General features: G+C 41.9%; 1 protein-coding gene across 3 annotated transcripts in view; it reads left to right on the top strand.

Annotated features, from left to right (window-relative positions):
* FGL1 (fibrinogen like 1) overlaps nt 1–20,456 on the top strand; it is a 39,188-nt gene extending 18,732 nt beyond the window's left edge. For all 3 annotated transcript variants that reach the window (XM_032224754.1, XM_032224753.1, XM_032224755.1), the window contains exons 5-8: nt 431–528; nt 3,357–3,445; nt 6,390–6,577; nt 20,009–20,456. In XM_032224754.1, the coding sequence (XP_032080645.1) occupies nt 431–528; nt 3,357–3,445; nt 6,390–6,577; nt 20,009–20,168 (535 nt within the window). In that variant the 3' untranslated portion in view covers nt 20,169–20,456. The remainder of the gene's footprint in view (nt 1–430; nt 529–3,356; nt 3,446–6,389; nt 6,578–20,008) is intronic.
* The last annotated feature ends 242 nt before the right edge of the window (nt 20,457–20,698 follow it).

Raw genomic sequence — 20,698 nt, 5'->3', positions numbered from 1 at the left:
TTCATGGAAAGTGACTCTGAGCAGCGTACAACTATCCACTAAACAAAAAGTCTATAAAGATATCATTTCCTAAAACCATTGTACAATGATTATTTTAAAAGCTTCAAAAAACCATAGTAGCAATATTTATTAATCAAATCTATATTTATTGTTATTTTAATCAAAAGCAGCATAATGATTTTGCTTTGAGAGTATAATAAGGTTTATTGATTGTGATTGCTGGGCGACCTAAAATTGCAATCAAATCCTTTTAGTCATTGATCATAATAGAATAAATTATAAAATGAATTGAATTTCCTTTGTTTTTTGCCTAGAAACCAAATATATGTTTGTAATTTGTAATTGTTAGAGAACTGCACAAACTGTTTTAAAGCCACTTTATAATCCTCTGTGATTTATGCAGATCAAAGGTTTTAATCTTTTTTTCCAGAAATTGGACTGAATATGAGCAGGGTTTTGGAGATTTTACTTCAGCAAATGGTGAATACTGGCTTGGGAATAAAAACCTTCATTATCTGACTTCTCAGGGTAAGAAAAAACACAACATTTTATTAGAAAAAACAAAACCAATAATAAGAGATTGATTGATTTTGTAACAATGAACAGGAAAGTAAGATTTCTTCACAGTTGTAGTTCAAATTAAGGTATCTCTAAGTGTGATTTTTTGGGGGGGATGTTGTGGCTCAGTGGCTAAGACGCTGAGCTTGTCGATCAGAAAGGTCGGCAGTTTGGCAGTTCGAATCCCTAGTGATCTCCCCTTACTTGTCCCAATTTTTGCCAACCTAGCAGTTTGAAAGCAAGTAGAAAAATAGGAACCATCTTTGGTGGGAAGTAACAGTGTTCCATGTGTCTTTGGTGTTTAGTCATGCCGGCCAAATGACCATGCAGACATCTTTGAATAGCGCTGGCTCTTTGGCTTTGAAACGGAGATGAGCACTGCCCCCTAGAGTCAGGAACAACTAGCACATATGTGTGAGGGGAAACTTTACCTTACCTTTTAAGTGTGATTTGTTGCTGAGTTTGTTAATAGTTTTAGGTGCATTCCTATATAGTGATATCACTGGGAATACATTTATATATTTCATTTGATTTAGATGCCACCCAACTCCAGATGACTATGGGCAGCTCACAATGTAACAGACAAAATAAATTACAATATGAATAAGAAAAAGGAACAAAACAGGCACAAGATAAATTTAAAAGTTACAAAAAAACCTACCAGGATGATAAATCCAGCCAACTCAAAAAGACATATATAAAGAAATCTAGCATGGAGCACCAACCAGCCTACATGAGAGGAATATCTAGGCCTTTAAAGTTCTCAAAAATCCCATCAGGATAAGAGCCACTTGTATCTCAGTAGTAGTCTCATTCCAGAGGGCAAGTGTTATGATAAAGAAGATCCAGTTTCTGTGTTGTGGTAGATTATATTGTTTAATTGAAGGAACCCAGTGGCCACCAACCCTGCCACTCTCTCAGCTGGACAGACGCCATGAGACATAAGCATTGTCTCCAATAACCAGACTCTAGGGCATATAGGGTTTTACACGTCATAACTAGTAGCTTCAATTGCACCCAAAAGCAAACTGGCAGCTGTTATAGCTCACAGAGCAGGGATGTCATCTGGCAATAAGGAGACATAACCATCACTGCTGGCACTGCACGGTCTTCAAAGGTAGCCCCATGTACAGCCCATTGCAGTCGCTGAGCTGTGGGATGCATAGGACTTGCAGAATTTTGGATTTTTGGACATTTTTCTAAGCAGACATGTCCAGGAAATCTATGAAAATAATTTTAAATAATTTTTACATCTTGCAGGGTTTACTTCTAATCTGAGAAGTGCATTCTGCAGAAATGGATGTATCGGTCAAAATATATACTTGCAAACTACTGAGTCTCTCTTAAAAATTGTTATCTGTCCCAAGACACAAGGCAATTTTTTCCCAACCTGGAATCCCTATCCATTTAAGTTGGAATCCCACTCTCTTCATTCCTTTATCTAGGATGATGGATATTGTGGTCCAGCAGAATTAGAGGACACTTGGCTAGTAAAAGCTATTTTAAGTTATTTTGTTTTTTAAAAATACCCGTAAATCTCCAGCGTTTTACTCATATATTTTCTGGTTCTTTGAGAATAATCTCAGAGATTATTATAATTTGCATATTTTAAAATATCTGCTCTGGACACTGAATCAAATTGATACAGAAAAGAGAAATAACACATGCTGGCAAGTGGAAATCACAGCCACATCGACAAACTATCAATCTGGAATTATAATGAAGCAAATTTTTCCACTGTTTTTTCCTACCCAGACAAAGAGAGAATTTCTCAAAACACTGAGCATTCAGTTATAGGTTGTGTTTAGTCTGACAATCTAACAGCTAATTTCAAGTATGGGATGTGTAAACACAGGACGTAAGTGTGTGGGTGTGTGGGTGTTCCTTTGGTCTGACTGTGTATGTGTATACTACAGTATATGTGTAGTGCTTTGCTTTGTTCTGATTGTGAGATTTGAACAGTTTACAAGCTGTTCAGACTACTTCACAGTCAGAACAAAGCAAAGAACGACACACTGTTAATATAATTCAGGTGTTAAATTTATGGTTCCGCTTCATGGATTACTGCCTTGTCATGGCAAGGGGGCTTGCATAGCTCAGTGAAGCTATAAGACCTTTAAACTATGGTTATGGAGAAGACTCCTGTGAGTCCCTTGGATTGCAAGGTTATCAAACCAATCAGTCCTAGAGGAGATCAACCCTGACTGCTCTTTAGAAGGCCAGAGCCTGAAGATGAAACTCAAATACTTTGCCCACCTAATGAGAAGGAAGGACTCACTAGAGAAGATCCTAATGCTGGGAAAGATTGAGGGCAAAAGAAGAATGGGACAATAAAGAATGAGGTGACTGGATGGAGTCACTGAAACAGTAGGCGTGAGCTTAAATGGACTCCAGAGGATGGTAGAGGACAGGAAGGCCTGGAGGAACATTGTCCATGGGGTCACGATAGTTGGACTTTGCAACTAACAACAACAAAATACATGGTTAGGTATCACTAATGCATGATACAAAAAGTGCTGAGTTGCTGACTGTAAAGGACAAGATCTCTGATTACAATTATATAATAAATTTATTTTTAATAATAGATAATAAATTTTCAATAAAATTCCATATTAACCTGCCCTGATTAATCAAAGTATGTCAGTATCATGGTAAGCAATAAGAAACTCAAACTGCTAAAAAAAAAATAGCACTTAGCCACTGTATCTGAATTCTCTCCATGCCTGCAATGAATTGAATGGAAGTTCTCCCTTCCTCTCTTCAGAATATTGCACCTTCATTTGTTCTTTTCAATTCAGGGAATTATACCTTGAGGATCGATTTGTCTGATTTTATGGATGAACAGCGCTTTGCACAGTATGAAAAGTTTCGAGTTGCAGACGAGCAGGTAGTAGAAGTAGCTTCATTAGAACTTGGAATTCTAAATACACGTCATAAGAACATAAGTATTTCACAAATGTTGTATCATTCAGAATTCTGGGTGTGTATGAGTGTGCGTGAGAAAGTTTTAGCACGATAGAATAAATAATCTCCATTCAGCTGTGAACCTCATTAATTGTGCGCAGTCAAGAGTGTCCAGTTACATATAACCCTTAAAGCCATAATGTATATTGGAGGGGTTAGTGAGATCTCTGAAGGGAAATGAAGACATTATCTTACCTAACCAATGTCACAGAGTCCCCATAAGAAGGTGACCCTCATAGTATGTATATAATCTGAACTTCTTGGTATAAGGAAGAAACAGAAGAATAAATACTATTTTTAATTAGCATTTCAATTTCAAAGGCAGTAAGCTTTCAAACTTTTTGCAGTCACAGACAACAAAAACAACATCATAAAATGGAGCAACTACCCACCCAATTAAATAAAAACACACTATACCGCTCCCAATTTTCAAATTTAAAATTATGGGAATTTCACAATATGCTAAATTCTTTTACTGTTCACTCCAGGATTTAAAAAAAAAAAAATCAGTACAGAATAATATGCTCAACTTCCTTATAGGCATAAATTCTTAAAACTGGGAAATCCCCTAAGCTATACATGTACCTACCGTATTTTCACCCATATAACCCGCCCACGCAAATAACCCGCCCACGCGAATAACCCGCAGGTTTTCAAGATCGTTTAAAATATTTTCCGTATACCCCACCCTCTTATATAACCCGCGACGAGTAAGCCATCGGACCTCCCCATTATAACTAATTGGCAAACATTACATTAGCGCTATTCCATCGGACCTCCCCATTAAAACCAATCGTCAAACATTGCATTAGTGCTATTCCATCGGACCTCCCCATTAAAACCAATCGTCAAACATTGCATTAGCGCTATTCCATCGGACCTCCCCATTAAAACCAATCGTCAAACATTGCATTAGCGCTATTCCATCGGACCTCCCCATTAAAACCAATTGTCAAACATTGCATTATTCCATCGGACCTCCCCATTAAAACCAATCGGAGGAGAAAGCCTGGGCGAGCTGGGGAGGGGTTGGAGGAACGGAGGAGAAGGGAAAGTGCTGAGATCGGGGAAGGGACGGGAGGCGGGAACGGAGGAGAAAGCCTGGGCGAGCTGGGGAGGGGTTGGAGGAACGGAGGAGAAGGGAAACTGCTGAGATCGGGGAAGGGACGGGAGGCGGGAACGGAGGAGAAAGCCTGGGTGAGCTGGGGAGGGGTTGGAGGAACTCAACTCAAGGGAGAGATCTTGAAATTCAATAGGAAAAAAAAATATTTGTGAGTTGAGTTGAGGCAGTATCAAATAGCTTTACAATGATTAAAAAATGAACAATTTCCCTAAATAAGGACAACATGCCATAAAATGATTTCATAAAAGATTGGTTTATAATACCTCATTTTAGAGTAATTAAATAGAAATGGTATCATTACTGAAAGTTTTTGTAGTTTAAAAAAATGCATTTCTGAATCCATATGATGTTTGGAGGGATAGTATTTACATCTCCATAAGATTTCACTCTAAATGTTACATGTAGAGCAGATGTTCCAATCGTCAAACATTGCATTAGCGCTATTCCATCGCCCAGGCTTTCTCCTCCGTTCCTGCCTCCCGTCCCTTCCCCGATCTCAGCACTTTCCCTTCTCCTCCGTTCCTCCAACCCCTCCCCAGCTCGCCCAGGCTTTCTCCTCCGTTCCCGCCTCCCGTCCCTTCCCCGATCTCAGCAGTTTCCCTTCTCCTCCGTTCCTCCAACCCCTCCCCAGCTCGCCCAGGCTTTCTCCTCCGTTCCCGCCTCCCGTCCCTTCCCCGATCTCAGCACTTTCCCTTCTCCTCCGTTCCTCCAACCCCTCCCCAGCTCGCCCAGGCTTTCTCCTCCGTTCCCGCCTCCCGTCCCTTCCCCGATCTCAGCACTTTCCCTTCTCCTCCGTTCCTCCAACCCCTCCCCAGCTACAAAAACTTTCAGTAATGATACCATTTCTATTTAATTACTCTAAAATGAGGTATTATAAACCAATCTTTTATGAAATCATTTTATGGCATGTTGTCCTTATTTAGGGAAATTGTTCATTTTTTAATCATTGTAAAGCTATTTGATACTGCCTCAACTCAACTCACAAATTTTTTTTTCCTATTGAATTTCAAGATCTCTCCCTTGAGTTGAGTTCCTCCAACCCCTCCCCAGCTCACCCAGGCTTTCTCCTCCGTTCCTGCCTCCCGTCCCTTCCCTGATCTCAGCACTTTCCCTTCTCCTCCGTTCCTGCCTGTTCCTGCCTCCCGTCCCTTCCACCATCTCAGCAGTTTCCCTCCCCAGCTCGCCCAGGCTTTCCCCTCCGTTCCTGCCTCCCGTCCCTTCCCTGATCTCAGCACTTTCCCTTCTCCTCCGTTCCTCCAACCCCTCCCCAGCTCGCCCAGGCTTTCTCCTCCGTTCCTGCCTCCCGTCCCTTCCCCGATCTCAGCACTTTCCCTTCTCCTCCGTTCCTCCAACCCCTCCCCAGCTCGTCCAGGCTTTCTCCTCCATTCCCGCCTCGGGAGGAACGGAGGAGAAGGGAAAGTGCTGAGATCTGTTAACAGATTAGTTAATCTGTTAGTTGCTGTCGTGTAAAATATTTTCCGTATACCCCGCCGACTTTTATACCCCGCGGGGGGGGGGGGGGATGCAGGGCAGGTAAAAAACGCATATTGCCCGCGGGTTATATGCGTGAAAATACGGTAATCTTGGTTATTAAATGAAACCATATGAATGAAGCCTTTGCATTTTCCATTGATTTCTTTGTGGACAATGTTTCTTATTCACCTTTTTGAAGGTCTCTCTTAAATGCTAGACAGGTGTTCCACTTATACAATTATCTTACTCCTTTTCTCAACTTCTTTGCTAGAATTCCTACAAGATGAATTGTGGCCAATATTCTGGAACAGCTGGTGACTCTCTCACTGGGGGGTTTCACCCTGAAGTTAAATGGTGGGCAAATCACCAAGGGATGAAATTCAGCACCAAAGACAGAGATAATGACAATTATGAAAAGAATTGCGCTGAAGAAGATCAAGCTGGCTGGTGGTTTAACAGGTTGGCCTTCTTTTCACATTATTTTGACTTAGAAGAACTATTTTTTTCCTTAAATTCATGTAAAATAAAACAGATGCTCTGGATCTGAGTAGCTTTCAATAGTCACGTTAAGTGTTATTTTTTATCCTGCCATTATAAATTACAAATAGGTCTCAATTAGCGCAGTTAATGAATTTCACAAAATAGTCACATTATTTGAATTTGCACTGTTTGCTATTCAAAGTGATACGTCTATGGGTAAAAAATCCCAAGCCTTTTCTTTTTAAAACTTGTACCGTTTTTCTCTGACAAAATCTACCTTTTCCCCACTTGCCTATACAAACATTTGAAGTATCTAAAACCCCAACCTCAATTATGCATGTAGTAACCTCACATTAACTGAATTTTGGGTCACATTAAATGTGACCTTGATATCAATCTCCAATCTGCACTAAATTAAAAATTACAGGTAGTCCTCAACGTATGACCACAATTGAGCCCAAAATTTCTGTTGCTAACTATGACTGTTGTTAAGTGAAGTTTGTCCTATTTTACGACCTTGCCACATTTGTTAAGAGAATCATGGTAGTTATTAAGTTAATAACAGGTTATTAAGTGAATCAGGCTTCCCAATTGAATTTGCTTGTCAGAAGGTCACACAACCCCAGGACACTGCAACCATCATAAATATGAGTCAGTTGCCAAACATCTCAATTTTCATCATGTGACCATGGGGATGCTGCAACGGTTGTGTGTTTTTTAGCAAATTGTGCATGCAACGAGCCGGCAGTAATGCCGGCAGAAACCCACCCCTGCCCAGTAAGTAAAACAGCTGAGACAGGGCAATCCGCTCTGCCGTGCCAGTCAGCTGGGCTTCAAACAACGGAAATAGAGCAGGGGTGGGTGGGCAGGGCCAACTGATTGCCGGAACTACCAGTTCGCCCAAACCAGTCTGAACTGGTTGAATCCCACCCCTGGCTGAGAGCTGCTGACCAATGTATTTAGAAAACCTAACACTGAAGAAAACTAGTCCTTCATAAGAAATAGTATTTTAAAAATTCAAGAAACGTTCATATATTTTTGAAAGAAATTGTGATAAAATGCCACCTCCAGTCTGACCATCACTCAGATGAGTTGTAACACTAGAAGCAGATTAAGAAACATTGTTTGTTTCCCCATACCTGTTCTTTTCTATAGTATTCTGCATGGCATTAATCACATAGAACATAATAATCAAAAATGACTTTTAAATGGTTGCATTTAAAGTGTACCCATGCATTTGCAAGTCTAAGGGAACTTTGACACTGCCAAAGTAATAATTGTCAACACTGATTTTAAAAGGTTGTAAAATATAGCAAGGAAGTATACTTACATAGCCAGTCTAACAACATGCATAATTCTCAGGGAACAAGTTGTCTCTTATGATTTGAGAGCCATCAGATACATTTGAAAATGTTCTTAGAAGCAGCTTCAATGTTCTCTTACTTTTCTTTTGTTCTGGATTCTTCTTGTTTGGCTCTGTCTATCCAGTTGTTATAAACACAAAATCTTGCCAATTATTTTGCATTTTGCAATACAGTTTGAGTTGGACTGAGGTGAAGCCAAGTTTACTGTGTGAAACAATGTGTTTCAGCTCTCATCAATGCTAAGTTGATAAGGAGGAGGAAATGAAACAATGTTTAAATCCTGTTTTCAGTGAAGTCAAAGCTTCCACTGACTTCAGATGGGAATTTGTCACTGCTGAAAATAAGAGTCACATTTGTTTCTGATGAATCATTGGAATTACACTGCACTGCAATTATTCTGAGTCGAAGAATAATTTAGATTTTTTTTTAGATTTAGATTTTATTGACATTTGTAGGCCGCCCTTTTCCCTGAGGGGACTCAGGGCGGCTCACATAAAATCAGGGAAGGGGAAATGCAGACAATAACAAAGACACATATAATAAAAACAGTAACCAACATGCATTCATCATTCGGGAGGGGCAACTATCTTCATCCCCAGGCCTGACGGGCTAGCCAGTTCTTCAAGGCTATGCGGAAGGCCTGGACGGTGGTGAGGGTACGAATCTCCACGGGGAGTTCGTTCCAAAGGGTCGGGGCGACTACTGAGAAGGCCCTCCTCCTTGTAGTTGCCAGCCGACACTGGCTGGCCGATGGAATACGGAGGAGGCCCAATCTGTGTGATCTTATTGGTCGCAGGGAGGTGATTGGCAGAAGGCGGTCTCTCAAGTATCCAGATCCACTACCATGTAGGGCTTTATGGGTGATTAACAGCACCTTGAAGCGCATCCGGAAATCGACAGGTAGCCAGCGCAGCTCGCGGAGGATAGGTGTAATGTGGGTGAACCGAGGTGCACCCACAATCGCTCGCGCGGCTGCGTTCTGTACCAGCTGAAGACGCCGGATGCTCCTCAAGGGCAGCCCCATGTGGAGCACATTGCAGTATTCCAGCCTAGAGGTCACGAGGGCCCGAGTGACTGTTGTGAGTGCCTCCCGATTCAGGTAGGGTCGCAACTGGCGCACCAGGCGAACCTGGGCGAATGCCCCCCTAGCCACAGCCGTCAAATGGTGGTCGAACGATAGCTGTGGATCTAGGAGGACTCCCAAGTTGCGGACCCTCTCTGAGGGGTATAGAATTTGACCCCCCAGCCTGAGAGATGGAATATTGGTGGAATCCTTGGGAGGGAAACACAACAGCCACTCGGTCTTTTCTGGGTTGAGCACAAGCTTGTTAGCCCTCATCCAGTCCATAACCGCCTCCAGGCCCCGGTTCATCACGTCTGCCGCTTCATTGAGTTGGCACGGGGCGGACAGATACAGTTGAGTATCGTCCGCATATTGATGGTATCTGATCCCGTGCCTGCGGATGATCTCTCCCAGCGGTTTCATGTAGATGTTGAATAGTAGGGGGGATAAGACCGACCCCTGAGGCACCCCATATGTTAGGGGCCTAGGGGAAGATCTCTGCCCCCCCACTAACACCGACTGCGACCTGTCTGAGAGGTAGGAAGAGAACCACCGCAGCACGGTGCCACCCACTCCCACCTCTCGCAGTCGTCGCAGAAGGATACCATGGTCGATGGTATCGAAAGCCGCTGAGAGGTCAAGGAGAACCAGGATGGAGGGAAATCCTCCATCTCTGGCTCTCCAGAGATCATCAGTCAATGCGACCAAAGCGGTTTCTGTGCTGTAACCGGGTCTGAAGCCTGACTGGAAGGGGTCGAGATAGTTTGCTTCCTCCAAGGACCGCTGGAGCTGAAAGGCCACCACCTTCTCAACAACCTTCCCAAGGAAGGGAAGGTTGGAGACTGGACGATAGTTATTAAGGACAGCTGGATCCAAAGATGGCTTCTTTAGGAGGGGTCTCACCACCGCCGCTTTCAGTGCGGCGGGGAAGTTCCCCTCCCGAAGAGAGGCGGTCACGACCGCCTGGATCCAGCCTCGTGTCACCTCACTGCTGCTGGTAACCAGCCATGAGGGACACGGGTCCAGTACGCAGGTGGAGGCACTCACAGCCCTCATGGCCTTGTCCACATCCCCGGGGGTAACATCCTGAAACTCAACCCAGAGATGTTCCATCTGATCCTCTTGTGCCTCGGCTGGAACTGCAGGGGTGGAGTCCAAGTCCGACCGAAACCGAGCAATTTTGTCCGCTAAGAATTGGGCATAATCCTCAGCTCTGCCCTGCAAGGGTTCCCCCGCCTCCCTTTTATTTAATAGGGAGCGGGTTATCTTAAACAGGGCGGCTGGGCGGGACTCAGCGGACGCAACCAAGGTGGCTATGTGGGATCTTTTCGCTGCCCTAAGCGCTCTGGTGTATTCCTTGGTGCAGGTGGTTACCATTGCTCGGTTCGATTCGGACTTATTGGACCTCCATCGGTGCTCTAGGCATCTCCTCCGGCGCTTCATCTCCCGGAGTTCCTCGGTGAACCAAGGGGGTCTCCGGGATCCGCCGCCTCGGAGGGGCCGTAGTGGTGCAATCCGGTCGAGGGCCTCTGATGCTGCCGAATGCCAGGCAGCAGCCAAAGTCTCTACCGGATTGTGGGCGAAAGAATCAGGAATGACCCCAAGTTCCGTCTGGAACCTTAATGGTTCCATAAGTCGCCTGGGGCGGAACCACCTGGTCGGTTCCTCCTCCCTACAGTGGGGGTTTGGTCTCTGGAAGTCGAGCCTCAGTAGGCAATGGTCTGACCACGACAGGGGTATGATGTCGTTACCCCTCAGACCAAGATCACAAATCCACTGCTCCGAGAGGAATACGAGGTCGAGCATGTGACCCGCCGAGTGGGTTGGGCCCCGAATTACTTGGGTCAAGCCCATGGCTGTCATGGAAGCCATGAACTCCTGCGCCCCATCAGAGTTTTCACCGAGCGAAGGCAAATTGAAGTCCCCCAGGACCATCAACCTAGGGAACTCAATTGCCAGCTCGGCTACCGACTCGAGGAGCGAGGAGAGGGCTGCTGCAACGCTGTTGGGAGGCAGGTACGTTAACAGCAAACCCACTTGACCCTTGAGGTCCAACTTTATCAGCAGAGACTCACACCCGACAAGCTCCGGAGCAGGGACCCTACGAGGAACTAACGACTCCCGGATGACAGCGGCCACACCCCCACCCCTTCCCTGGGCTCTCGGCTGGTGCAGCACCTGAAATCCTTCTGGGCACAGTTCTACAAGGGGGACTCCTCCCTCTGGGCCCAGCCAGGTTTCAGTAATACATGCCAGGTCTGCCCTCTCGTCTAAAATTAAGTCCCGGACGAGAGGAGCTTTATGTACCACAGACCTGGCATTTAGCGACAGCAGCCTGAGTCCAGGGTCCTGATTACTTGCGCCATCTGGTCTCGGAGTGGGACTCACAGGGCCGGAAGGAGGGATCTCTGTAATGTAGCGAACCCTCCTTCCCCGGTAATGGCCTGCCCTGAAGTCCCCGCCGTATCTGCCCCTCCCTGTTACGACCGTAATACCCCGACCCTCTCCCGTGTCTCTAGTTCCCTCAACTACCCCCATGGCCCCCGCTTCTCCCGGCAGGTCCTCCGAATCAGACATACTCATTCATTCACCCAAGCAGTCCCCACAGAAAGTTAAAACACATAAAAATACAATGATAATGAATAATAAAAGTGGGATCATTCACTCAAGCACATACAATCCCATGCACTCATCATACCAGATAAAAATTGCGCGGTTAAACGGTTGTGCGAATTGGTGAAGGCAGGATCTTAGGATTGGCCTTCTCGTTAATAAGGTCTAATGGGAGTCCGATAGAACGCTGTAAATGGTCCAGAAAAGTATATGTCCAAAAAGAAATACTAACAATGTCCACTGGAGGGAGTCTAAGTTCTTGGCACACTGCCTCTCTGATGTAATAGTGCTGGATGATGGTAAAGGTTTCAGATTAGTACCCGTGATGGCCACTAGAGGGAGTTCAGTTTCCCAGCTAACACAGCACTCCTGAGGCAGTGATAATTGTAGTGGTGGCAGCTGATGGTAATGGCTGCCACAGGGAGTCCGTAAATTAGTTCTTCCAGTTTTACTCCTAAGCCAAGCCGATAGATGGTCAGACCTTTTAAGGTCCTGCAGAAACAGCGATGAAATCGTGGCAAAACGCCCTTTTAAAATGCAGGGGGGGATAGGAGCGAAGCTGTAACGGAGACAGGAAATCAATTCCTCTGCCTCCCGGTCCCAGTCCCAGTCCAGTGGAGACATCTCTCCTGGGCCTCCCACCTCCTCTTCGGGGCATAAGCCAGCCCCACGATGTTGGTCAGTCAGTGAGGGGGTTCGGCACTCCTCCAAACGGCAGGGCCAAAGCCTCCGCCTCTCGCACAGAGCCGTCGCCGCCGCTTCCCAGCTGTTTAGAAAGTCCGATGCAAAAAGCCACGCCAGGGAGGATCTCGTCGTTCCGGAGCTGTTCCTGGAGCCGCTTAAGGGCGGTCCCCTCCCTAAACGACCACCTCCCTGGGAAGGCTGAAGGCTGGTGCCCAAAAGGAACCCCTCCGTTACCATGTTAGGGGTCCTGGGCGCCACGGTTAATATCTTCTTGGTCGCAAGCATTCGGAGCGGTGGAATTCGGCAGCCATTCTATTTCCCACGCATTATAAATGTGTTCTTCCAGCTCTCGTTATGTAGTAAGTTTTCATTACGAGTTTTAAAAAAATCAATTATATCTTAGCAATCATTCTGTAAACCTATCTTAATAGCCCTTTTCCTTCTGGACTTCCTTCTGCCCTTCTTGGGATTGGGTTTTCCTTAGAAATAATGAAATTAGATTGCTGATAAGAGATCTTGGTGAATGACATGCAGCTCAAGAGCCAAGTCATAGAGGATTTGGTACATAGAAAGGAAGACAGAAAGAAAAGTACAGCTCAGTGCTAATGAATTTAATGGGGCTTTCTCCCACCTAGAAGAGTACAGTATATGCGATTTAAGCCTAGTTCACATTTTTTTATTTTTATGGATTTATTATGAATGGGTATTCACATAATTGGTTTATGGATAAATTATGCACATGGATGGAAAGATAAAATACTAAGCTATGGGTATTTTGTAAGCAAATGCAGTCTGCTTAAGTATTGCCTAACAGGTTTTATGTATGGAAAATGTTCATATCCTTTATATCTCAGAAATATCCTTCTGTCACAGAAGGAAGGAAATGGCTATATTTCTGTTGCTGAGAAACTGAAATAATTGTCTTGCATTTAACTGCAGAAATAAGGCTATTGTATGTGCTGAACTACAAAACATTTTAACTTTGGAATTGACCATAATTGGATTATCATTCAGTTTGATTTTGATAGCATAACAATGATTCACAATTTCAAATGCTACAAAAGGTAGAGCCCTTCTTTAATGAAGCCAAATAATCCAAAGAAGCTTAATCCAATGAGATGTCATGAGCACAACAGTACTGTCCAAAAATGGTGCTTCTTAACACCACTTTATTGGTGCTAATTCTTAACAATAAAAGGCATTTGCATTAAGAATATTTCTCCCAGGAGAAATTTTTTCACCGTTGACACTGTGCAGCAAAGTAGATAAAAACATCCAAATGTAGTTATATAACAAAATAAACTCTGGTCACGAAAAATTATTCTACAGTGAAAATAACAGCTTTTTCTTTTCTTTTTTTACAACTTTCTCCCAGGCTTCAAACTCTTTTCCTTGCAAACTGGTTAAGAAGGCAGTGGGAAAAATCAATAACACTGCAGAGGATTCTAGTTTAAATTGATTACTAGATCCTTTTTAGTCAGGGCTAGTTAAGGAATGAAAATGGCACTGAATGTTCTAGTTGATTATCTCTGCTAGGACCTTGATATGGGACAACATATCCCTTTTGATCTTATTAGATCTCTTTATCATGTCCAGTACCATAAACTATAATATCCTCCTGGGCCACCTGAAGGAGAAGGGAGCTGGTGGTATCGTTTTATGGTGTTTCTGCTTCTACTTCCAGTCAGACTCATGGGGAGGTTTGTGATCGAGTCCCTAAAGTGTGAAGTTCCTCTGGGTTTCCCTCCAAATTATCTAATCTGTACATGAATGAAGTGAGTCATTCTGTGGTTCAAGCTAAAATGGTTCAGGATGATGTTATTATTAGTATGGTGATAATATTCAGTTATACATCACCATCATGGGCTATGTCAAGAAGTTCCTGAAATCCTGAATTGGTGTCCAGAGACTGTGACAACATAAATAGTAAAACAAGTCCAGATTAAACCATTCCCTGATGAAGCAGCTTGCTGTCAATAGATATCAGTAACATTAATAGTAACTCTGGATCGGGTCATACTCCCCCAAAGAAGTTTGATTTGTAACTTGGGACTTCTCCTGGATTCTCTGCTTAAAAAAATGTGGAGGCTGTGACCAGGGTCCCTCTGGCAAATGTTGGCTGACTTTATCTGGAAGAATTTACCCTGATGAGGGTAAATGAACCTGACCATTGCTCAGCTGGAATACAGCAAAATATTTTTTCTTTCTGGGGCTGCCTTCAATTTTACTTGTTTACATAACTTATATGGCTGCCTGTCTGACATAATGACCGTATACTGTGGCTCACAACTATCAGTAAAAACAAGAATAAAAACAAAACCACTCTTCCTACTGGGCTCCTGACCAATTAGCCTCCTGACTCAATCCCCTTTCTAGACCAACATTTGGGGAAATAGGCAGGGCTTCACAGGGTATCTAAAACGATAATTAAGGTTCCCTAGAATCTCAAGTGGCAGGTCATTCAAAAGGTCTGGACTGGGGCAATACAGTGCATACTTGCACATTTGCAAAGTCCCCAAAGTTGCCAGTATTTAAAGGAGGGGATCTGGGGCATGCTCACCATATCTGACCTAGATTAGTAGATATTCTTAGAAAGAGGCAGTCCTGATCTTGTGCCATTAGAGATTTAAGACCTAATAACAAGCATCTGAATTGCACCTGGAGAGCAACTGGAAGCCAGCACAGCTCATGCAGCAGTGGGATAACAAGAAGCTTCAGCTACTCAGCTGCACAAAATGCAGTGGAGAGACTCCTGACAGGGCAACTCCACCAAGCCTGAATGACACTAACTTTGAAGTCAATTCAACATTGCATTCTTTACTATTTCAATAGGCTAGTACTATTTCAGTGAAATGTGCTAGTGCTTTTAAAGCCCCTAGTGGTGCAGCATATATTTAATCTGGTTGGTCCTAAGAGAAAGTCTGTTGTGGGCCTTCCTCTTTCAGAAACAGATGGCCTTCTCTGTAGGATAGTTCTTTCTTACTGTATCTCCCTGCCCCAAAGGTTCAGTTATTTCCCGTCCATTTAGGTTTCACAAAACTATCCAAACCACAGCTGTTTCAGTGGACATTTGACTTTTCAGTTAGGAGATTTTGTATTCTAGAGATGAAGATCTGGTATCTCTTTAAGAGCCAATGGCATAATTTAATGTGGAGATTGTGCCATGCAGCACCGATGCTCTATGCTTGGAAGAATGACAGTTGTCCAATTCTCCAGTTCTTTTCTGGGTTTTTTTTAACCATGCTTTTTGTTGTGAACAATGGAGCAGTGTTTGTGCGGGAACAAAACCAGCAAGCACAGACAAGAGAAAGCACTGATCGCAGGCCATCGTCACATATGCATAAAGAAAAACAATGGAGTTCCCTGGGCTGCTTTGTCAAAGATGCCTACCTGTTAAAAATCAGCTCACTGGATAAAGAGTCTTCTTTGGGGTTTTAAAAACAGAGAAGTAGAAAAGATAAAAATGAAGCCTAGCTAGATTAAGGCTAGTGAGATTTAGTGTGTGTTGAGGACACATTTTGTCCTAAGTGGTAATGCAATTTTTTAAGCTTTGGTTTAGCATTGTGGTTACAACAAACTATAAATTTATGTGCTGTAAACCCAGTCAGTCATTGAGTTTGCACACTCTACAAAATCAAGCAAGTTGTATTATGATCTACTGCAGAGGTGGGCAACCTGAGGCTCCTGAGACTTAGACCCAATCTGTCATCCCCATTTTTGTGATATTCAGAGAAATTGTTGATTTCAGTTGCAAAACTAGCAGTTAATTATATTGGCAAGAGTGTGTTATATTTGTAATTTATTTTTAACGTAACATTCTGTTTGAGTCATGCTTGACTTCTGGTGACGATGTTGTCTTGTCCATGTCCAACAATACAAAACTGGTTTACAATTGTCTCTTCCCAAGATGCCTCCTTAGAGTTTTAGAATTTCCTAGTGAGTTCTCCTCCAAGTACTAATTAAATCCAACCCTGTTTTCTTCTTGAGATAGTCTACTTCTGCTAATAACTTGCAAATAGAATCATGGCCTCATGGAAAATCTGTTCCTCACTATATGGTCCTTTAGAACTTCTCTGACAGGTAACCATCCAGCCTCTGCCTGAAGATCTCTTTTAAAAAAAGGCTCATCACTTTCTGTGATACTTCATAAGTGAGAATATTCCTCTTGATGACTAGCATGAATTCCTTTCCTTGTGGGTTTTGTCCCTGTCCGTCTTGAACTTTAGTACCCAAAACTGGGTAGAGTATTATAAGTGGAATCTACCCAGGCCAGAGTGGAGTAGAGCAAATAAGGCATGTGATTTGGTCTCTTTGCTTGTGTTAACACACTCCAAAAGTGTGAGATGGTGTATGCTTTTTTTTAAAGCTACATCACATTATTTGTTTGTATTTAGCTTGTTGTTAATGGCCCTTTCCATAGCCAAAATAGTAATGTTGTCTGAATTGAGAAATTTGTGCTGGTGAAATAAAACATAATTAAGCATATTGGTTATATAAAGTTTGACTATTTTAATTTCCAGTTTTCAGGAAATGATTTTTTTCTCTTTAAATTAAGTTGATTAGCAGACAACAATTAGTGCTGAATCAAACCAACAAAGATAGAAAATACTTTGGTTTGGGGTTTTTTTTTTGTGCTATATTGCACAGAATATTCAGGAAGCAAAAAATAGGTATGATAAAATTGAAAAGTGACTGGAAAGTTATCTGCACAACTAATAAATAGGTATTTATTTTTTTAAAAGTGGCTTTGATAAATGGATAAAATGTAAGTATCCCTCAAAACTTTCAATGGTGTGAGAGAAGGAGGAGCCACATTGTGATGTCACAACGTGCAGTCATGATACTCCGAGACCGCCATTGACACTTTTGCTGCTGGACGGTCCATTGAGACCTAAATCGTCCCGTAGAGATAGTGATCAGGAAGACAAAGCCTTGCTGGTCTCAGGGACATCTCAAAGTCCCTGATAGACCCAAGGGAAGTGCTTCAAGCCAGCGGTAAACAGGCAGTCCCCAGGCTGATGAAATTGGGACGCTCTGGAAGGAAGGAAGTGAAAAGAGAAAGTGAGTCCATCTGGTGAGGTATTTTTTTTTATTTTGCTGCCCAAAGAAATGTTTCTTTAAAGTCAAATTAGATCCTTAACCAAAAGAACTGAGCGGTGAAAATACCCTAATTGGATTGCTGTGGATTGATTTTTTTCTTCTGCTTTTTAACAATTCTTCCTATTACTTGTTATTAAATCTCACTAAAAGAAATCTAAAGAACTTTGTTTCCTATAAGCCAGAGATAAATATTAGAAGGTGAAAAATTAGCAAACTACCACTCGGAGGTCAGAGGCTGGGATTTTTGAAACAACGTATCTCTTTTCTTTCCTTATTTGACTTCACTAACTTTGTAGCTGAAGGGTTTGCAACTTGTTTACAGAAACTGATAAAGAGCCAAGGGCACGAATTGTTTTTACAGGTGCCTCTGAGAACTATTTTGGCAGGGGAAAGAAAGAGGGGGGAAACAGAACCCTTCTCCTTTGAAGAGTATAAAAAAACTTGTGTTCAAGTCAATCTAAAATAAAAAATAAAAGAGACCTGGAAGACTAGAATGGAAGTCGCTATTAGTTTTTTTTCTTTTTTTCTTTCTTTCTTCTGTTTTGGAAACATGGATCAATATTCAGATGAGGAAACCTTAAAATTCCAAAATATCTTGGCTGGAATTCAAAATCTATTGGAAGGATATGGGAGAATTGAGGAGAAGTTGGAAAGACTAGTCTTCCTCACAGCAAAAGATTATGGGGTTGGAGCCCCCAAAATTAAAGGGGAGAATGAAGATATAGAAGATAAAGATAAGACAATAGATGGTATTGGCAAAAGTAACTTGGATATAAATTCTAAACAGTAAGTTTGAAAAAAAAAGGGGGGGGAAAGGTTTAGAAACTTTATTAATTGACTTTTATTTAAAAGATGTTATAAAGGTGTAGTGTTATTGGAGGATTTTTTGAAATAGCTAATGAATGACATTATGTGGTTGTGTCTTTAAGTATGAATGATCTGAGGTAAAAGCATAAAAGTTCAAATAACTGTAGTCAAATGAGAATTGTGATACATTAATAGTAAGATATACAAAGATTTTTGATTTAAAGTGTATAATCTAATATGAACTATAAGTAATGACTGTGAAAGAAATGCACGAAAGTTATCTGTAACCAATCAATACACTTTCTACAAGATGTAATAAAAGATTATTCTTTTTTTGTGTTTTTGTTCAATTAAAATAAAAAAAATTTTAAAAAAAACTTTCAATAGTGCAAAATCCGAGAAAAAGAAGTGCAGGTACTAGTACAAAATATGATATTGTAAATATATTTAAATTTTAGAATTAATGATTTTAAATCTTGCAGCTCCTACTTATAACTTAATCTGTATTTTTATATTTTATAATCTGTACTTATAACTTATGATAGATTTTATTTTACCTTCCTTTCTTTCTTTTCCTGCTTCTCTTTTCCTTTCTTTTTTCTTTTCTTTTCCACATGTTGAGGGCAGAATGCTTTGCCTATATTCAATATTTCGAGGGGGGGTCATATAATTTTTATTGAAAAAGAACTTTAAACAGAGTTTAAAATTACAGCAAACCTAAAATGAAAATAAAAAAGGAAGAAAAGAGAAAGTGAGAAACAGAGACAAAGAAAAAGAAAATTTCTAGAAGCGTCTTCCCATCTTCTATAACAGCAGTTACTGGCATAATTATTAAGAATTCCATCCTCCCAAATTATTGTTTGGTTCCCCTCTTTCATAAGCAACTCTTTTTAATCAGTAACTTCAATGTTTTGATTTAGTATTATGAGGTTTTTCCTTATTTTTATAAACATCCAATAAACGTAACCTACATATTCCACTTATTTTTGGTTAATTGGACGGAGGCAGGGAGATATTTTTTTTAATTCAGTGGATTGCCACAGACACTAAAGGATGTAATCCCTAAGAAACTCCTGCAGTTTCTCCAAAAAAGAAGATTATAGGGTTTGATGAATCTATTCAAAGGAGAACTATGCAGTGGGATTTTTAGTTATCTTATGGGCCATTTCTTCATCGAGTTGATCACCGAGGAGATCAAAGTAATAATTGGGTGAATTTTAGGTATCATAAAAGTGTAGCAAATCACTAGCTGTTATTATTTAGGGAATAAGCAAGGTTTCTTGGGATATATAGGGGTAATGAAATAACTTTCAGAATTTGTCTGAAAATCAACAGAACTTTCTTTACACAAAGTAAAATATATCACAAGAATGATATGGTCACTATAGAACAGCTCTGTATAGTCAGATTGATTCAGACCTTCAATCACAATATATTAGACTGGAGAGGGTTGCTGGTGATATTCCTGTTAGGCCTGTTGCTATACAGTCCTTTGATGATGAGTAGGTGGTGATTCTTTTCAGATCCCGGGTCCATGCGAGTGGCAAAAGATTATAGGTAACTGCATCCCCCAAAGCAAAAACAGGTGGAGATGAAGAGAAATCATGGCCCCCGTTTAGTCCTACAGATTAAATATTACCCAGGCTTCAAGGACTAAGATGCAGTGTAGAGGGAAGAAGAATAGGTCACCATTTCTACTTGCAAACAGTCCGAGGAAGCTGTGCTTTTGTTTGAAACTAATAGATATCTTCATTTCTTTTTCTTCTTCTATTTCACTAGATGTCATACTGCCAACCTGAATGGCCTGTATTATAATGGACCCTATTCAGCAAGGACAGACAATGGAATTGTGTGGTACACATGGCGTGGCTGGTGGTATTCCTTGAAGTCTGTTGTCATGAAAGTCAGGCCGTCAAACTTCAGTCCCAGTGTAGCTTAGGGTTTGCTTCCCATGTTCTTCTTAATCAAATCAGTCACACCTGCACTACGGCATTCACTTATTTCACATATAAAGAATCAATTAAGTATAGTCATTGGTGAGTATATAGACACTTCGTATAGAGTAAGGGTTTTTTGGGGGGCAGCAATAGGGATACAGCTTGCCACTATCTTCTTCTCAGAAGCTTTTTAACTTCTTGGTCTGACTTACAGCCCTGACATTTCTTATGTTCCTGCATTGAAGTTCTAACCAGCTTCAAGGGAGGGAAACCTCAAAAAATGCCAAGGCTGTAAGTCAGAAGTTAGAAGGGGCTTCTGAGAAGAAGGGAACTCTATTGAGATTTTTTAAAATCAACCAAGGCTGTTCAAATGCTGCCAACCCCTAACCAGCAGAGATGGGTTGCTGCCGGTTTGGCTGAACCGGTAGTGGAATTCAGGTCTGGGTCACAAAACTGGCAGCAACTGAGACCTGACAAACCCCCAAACCGGTTCCCTCGTTGCCACTTGGGCACCACCATTTTGAATTTTAGG

The sequence above is a fragment of the Thamnophis elegans genome, chromosome 9 (genome assembly GCF_009769535.1).
Source record: "Thamnophis elegans isolate rThaEle1 chromosome 9, rThaEle1.pri, whole genome shotgun sequence".
NCBI classification, from domain to species: domain Eukaryota; kingdom Metazoa; phylum Chordata; class Lepidosauria; order Squamata; family Colubridae; genus Thamnophis; species Thamnophis elegans.
The sequence above is the reverse complement of the archived record's forward strand: the minus strand, read 5'-3'. Positions and strand labels throughout refer to the sequence as shown.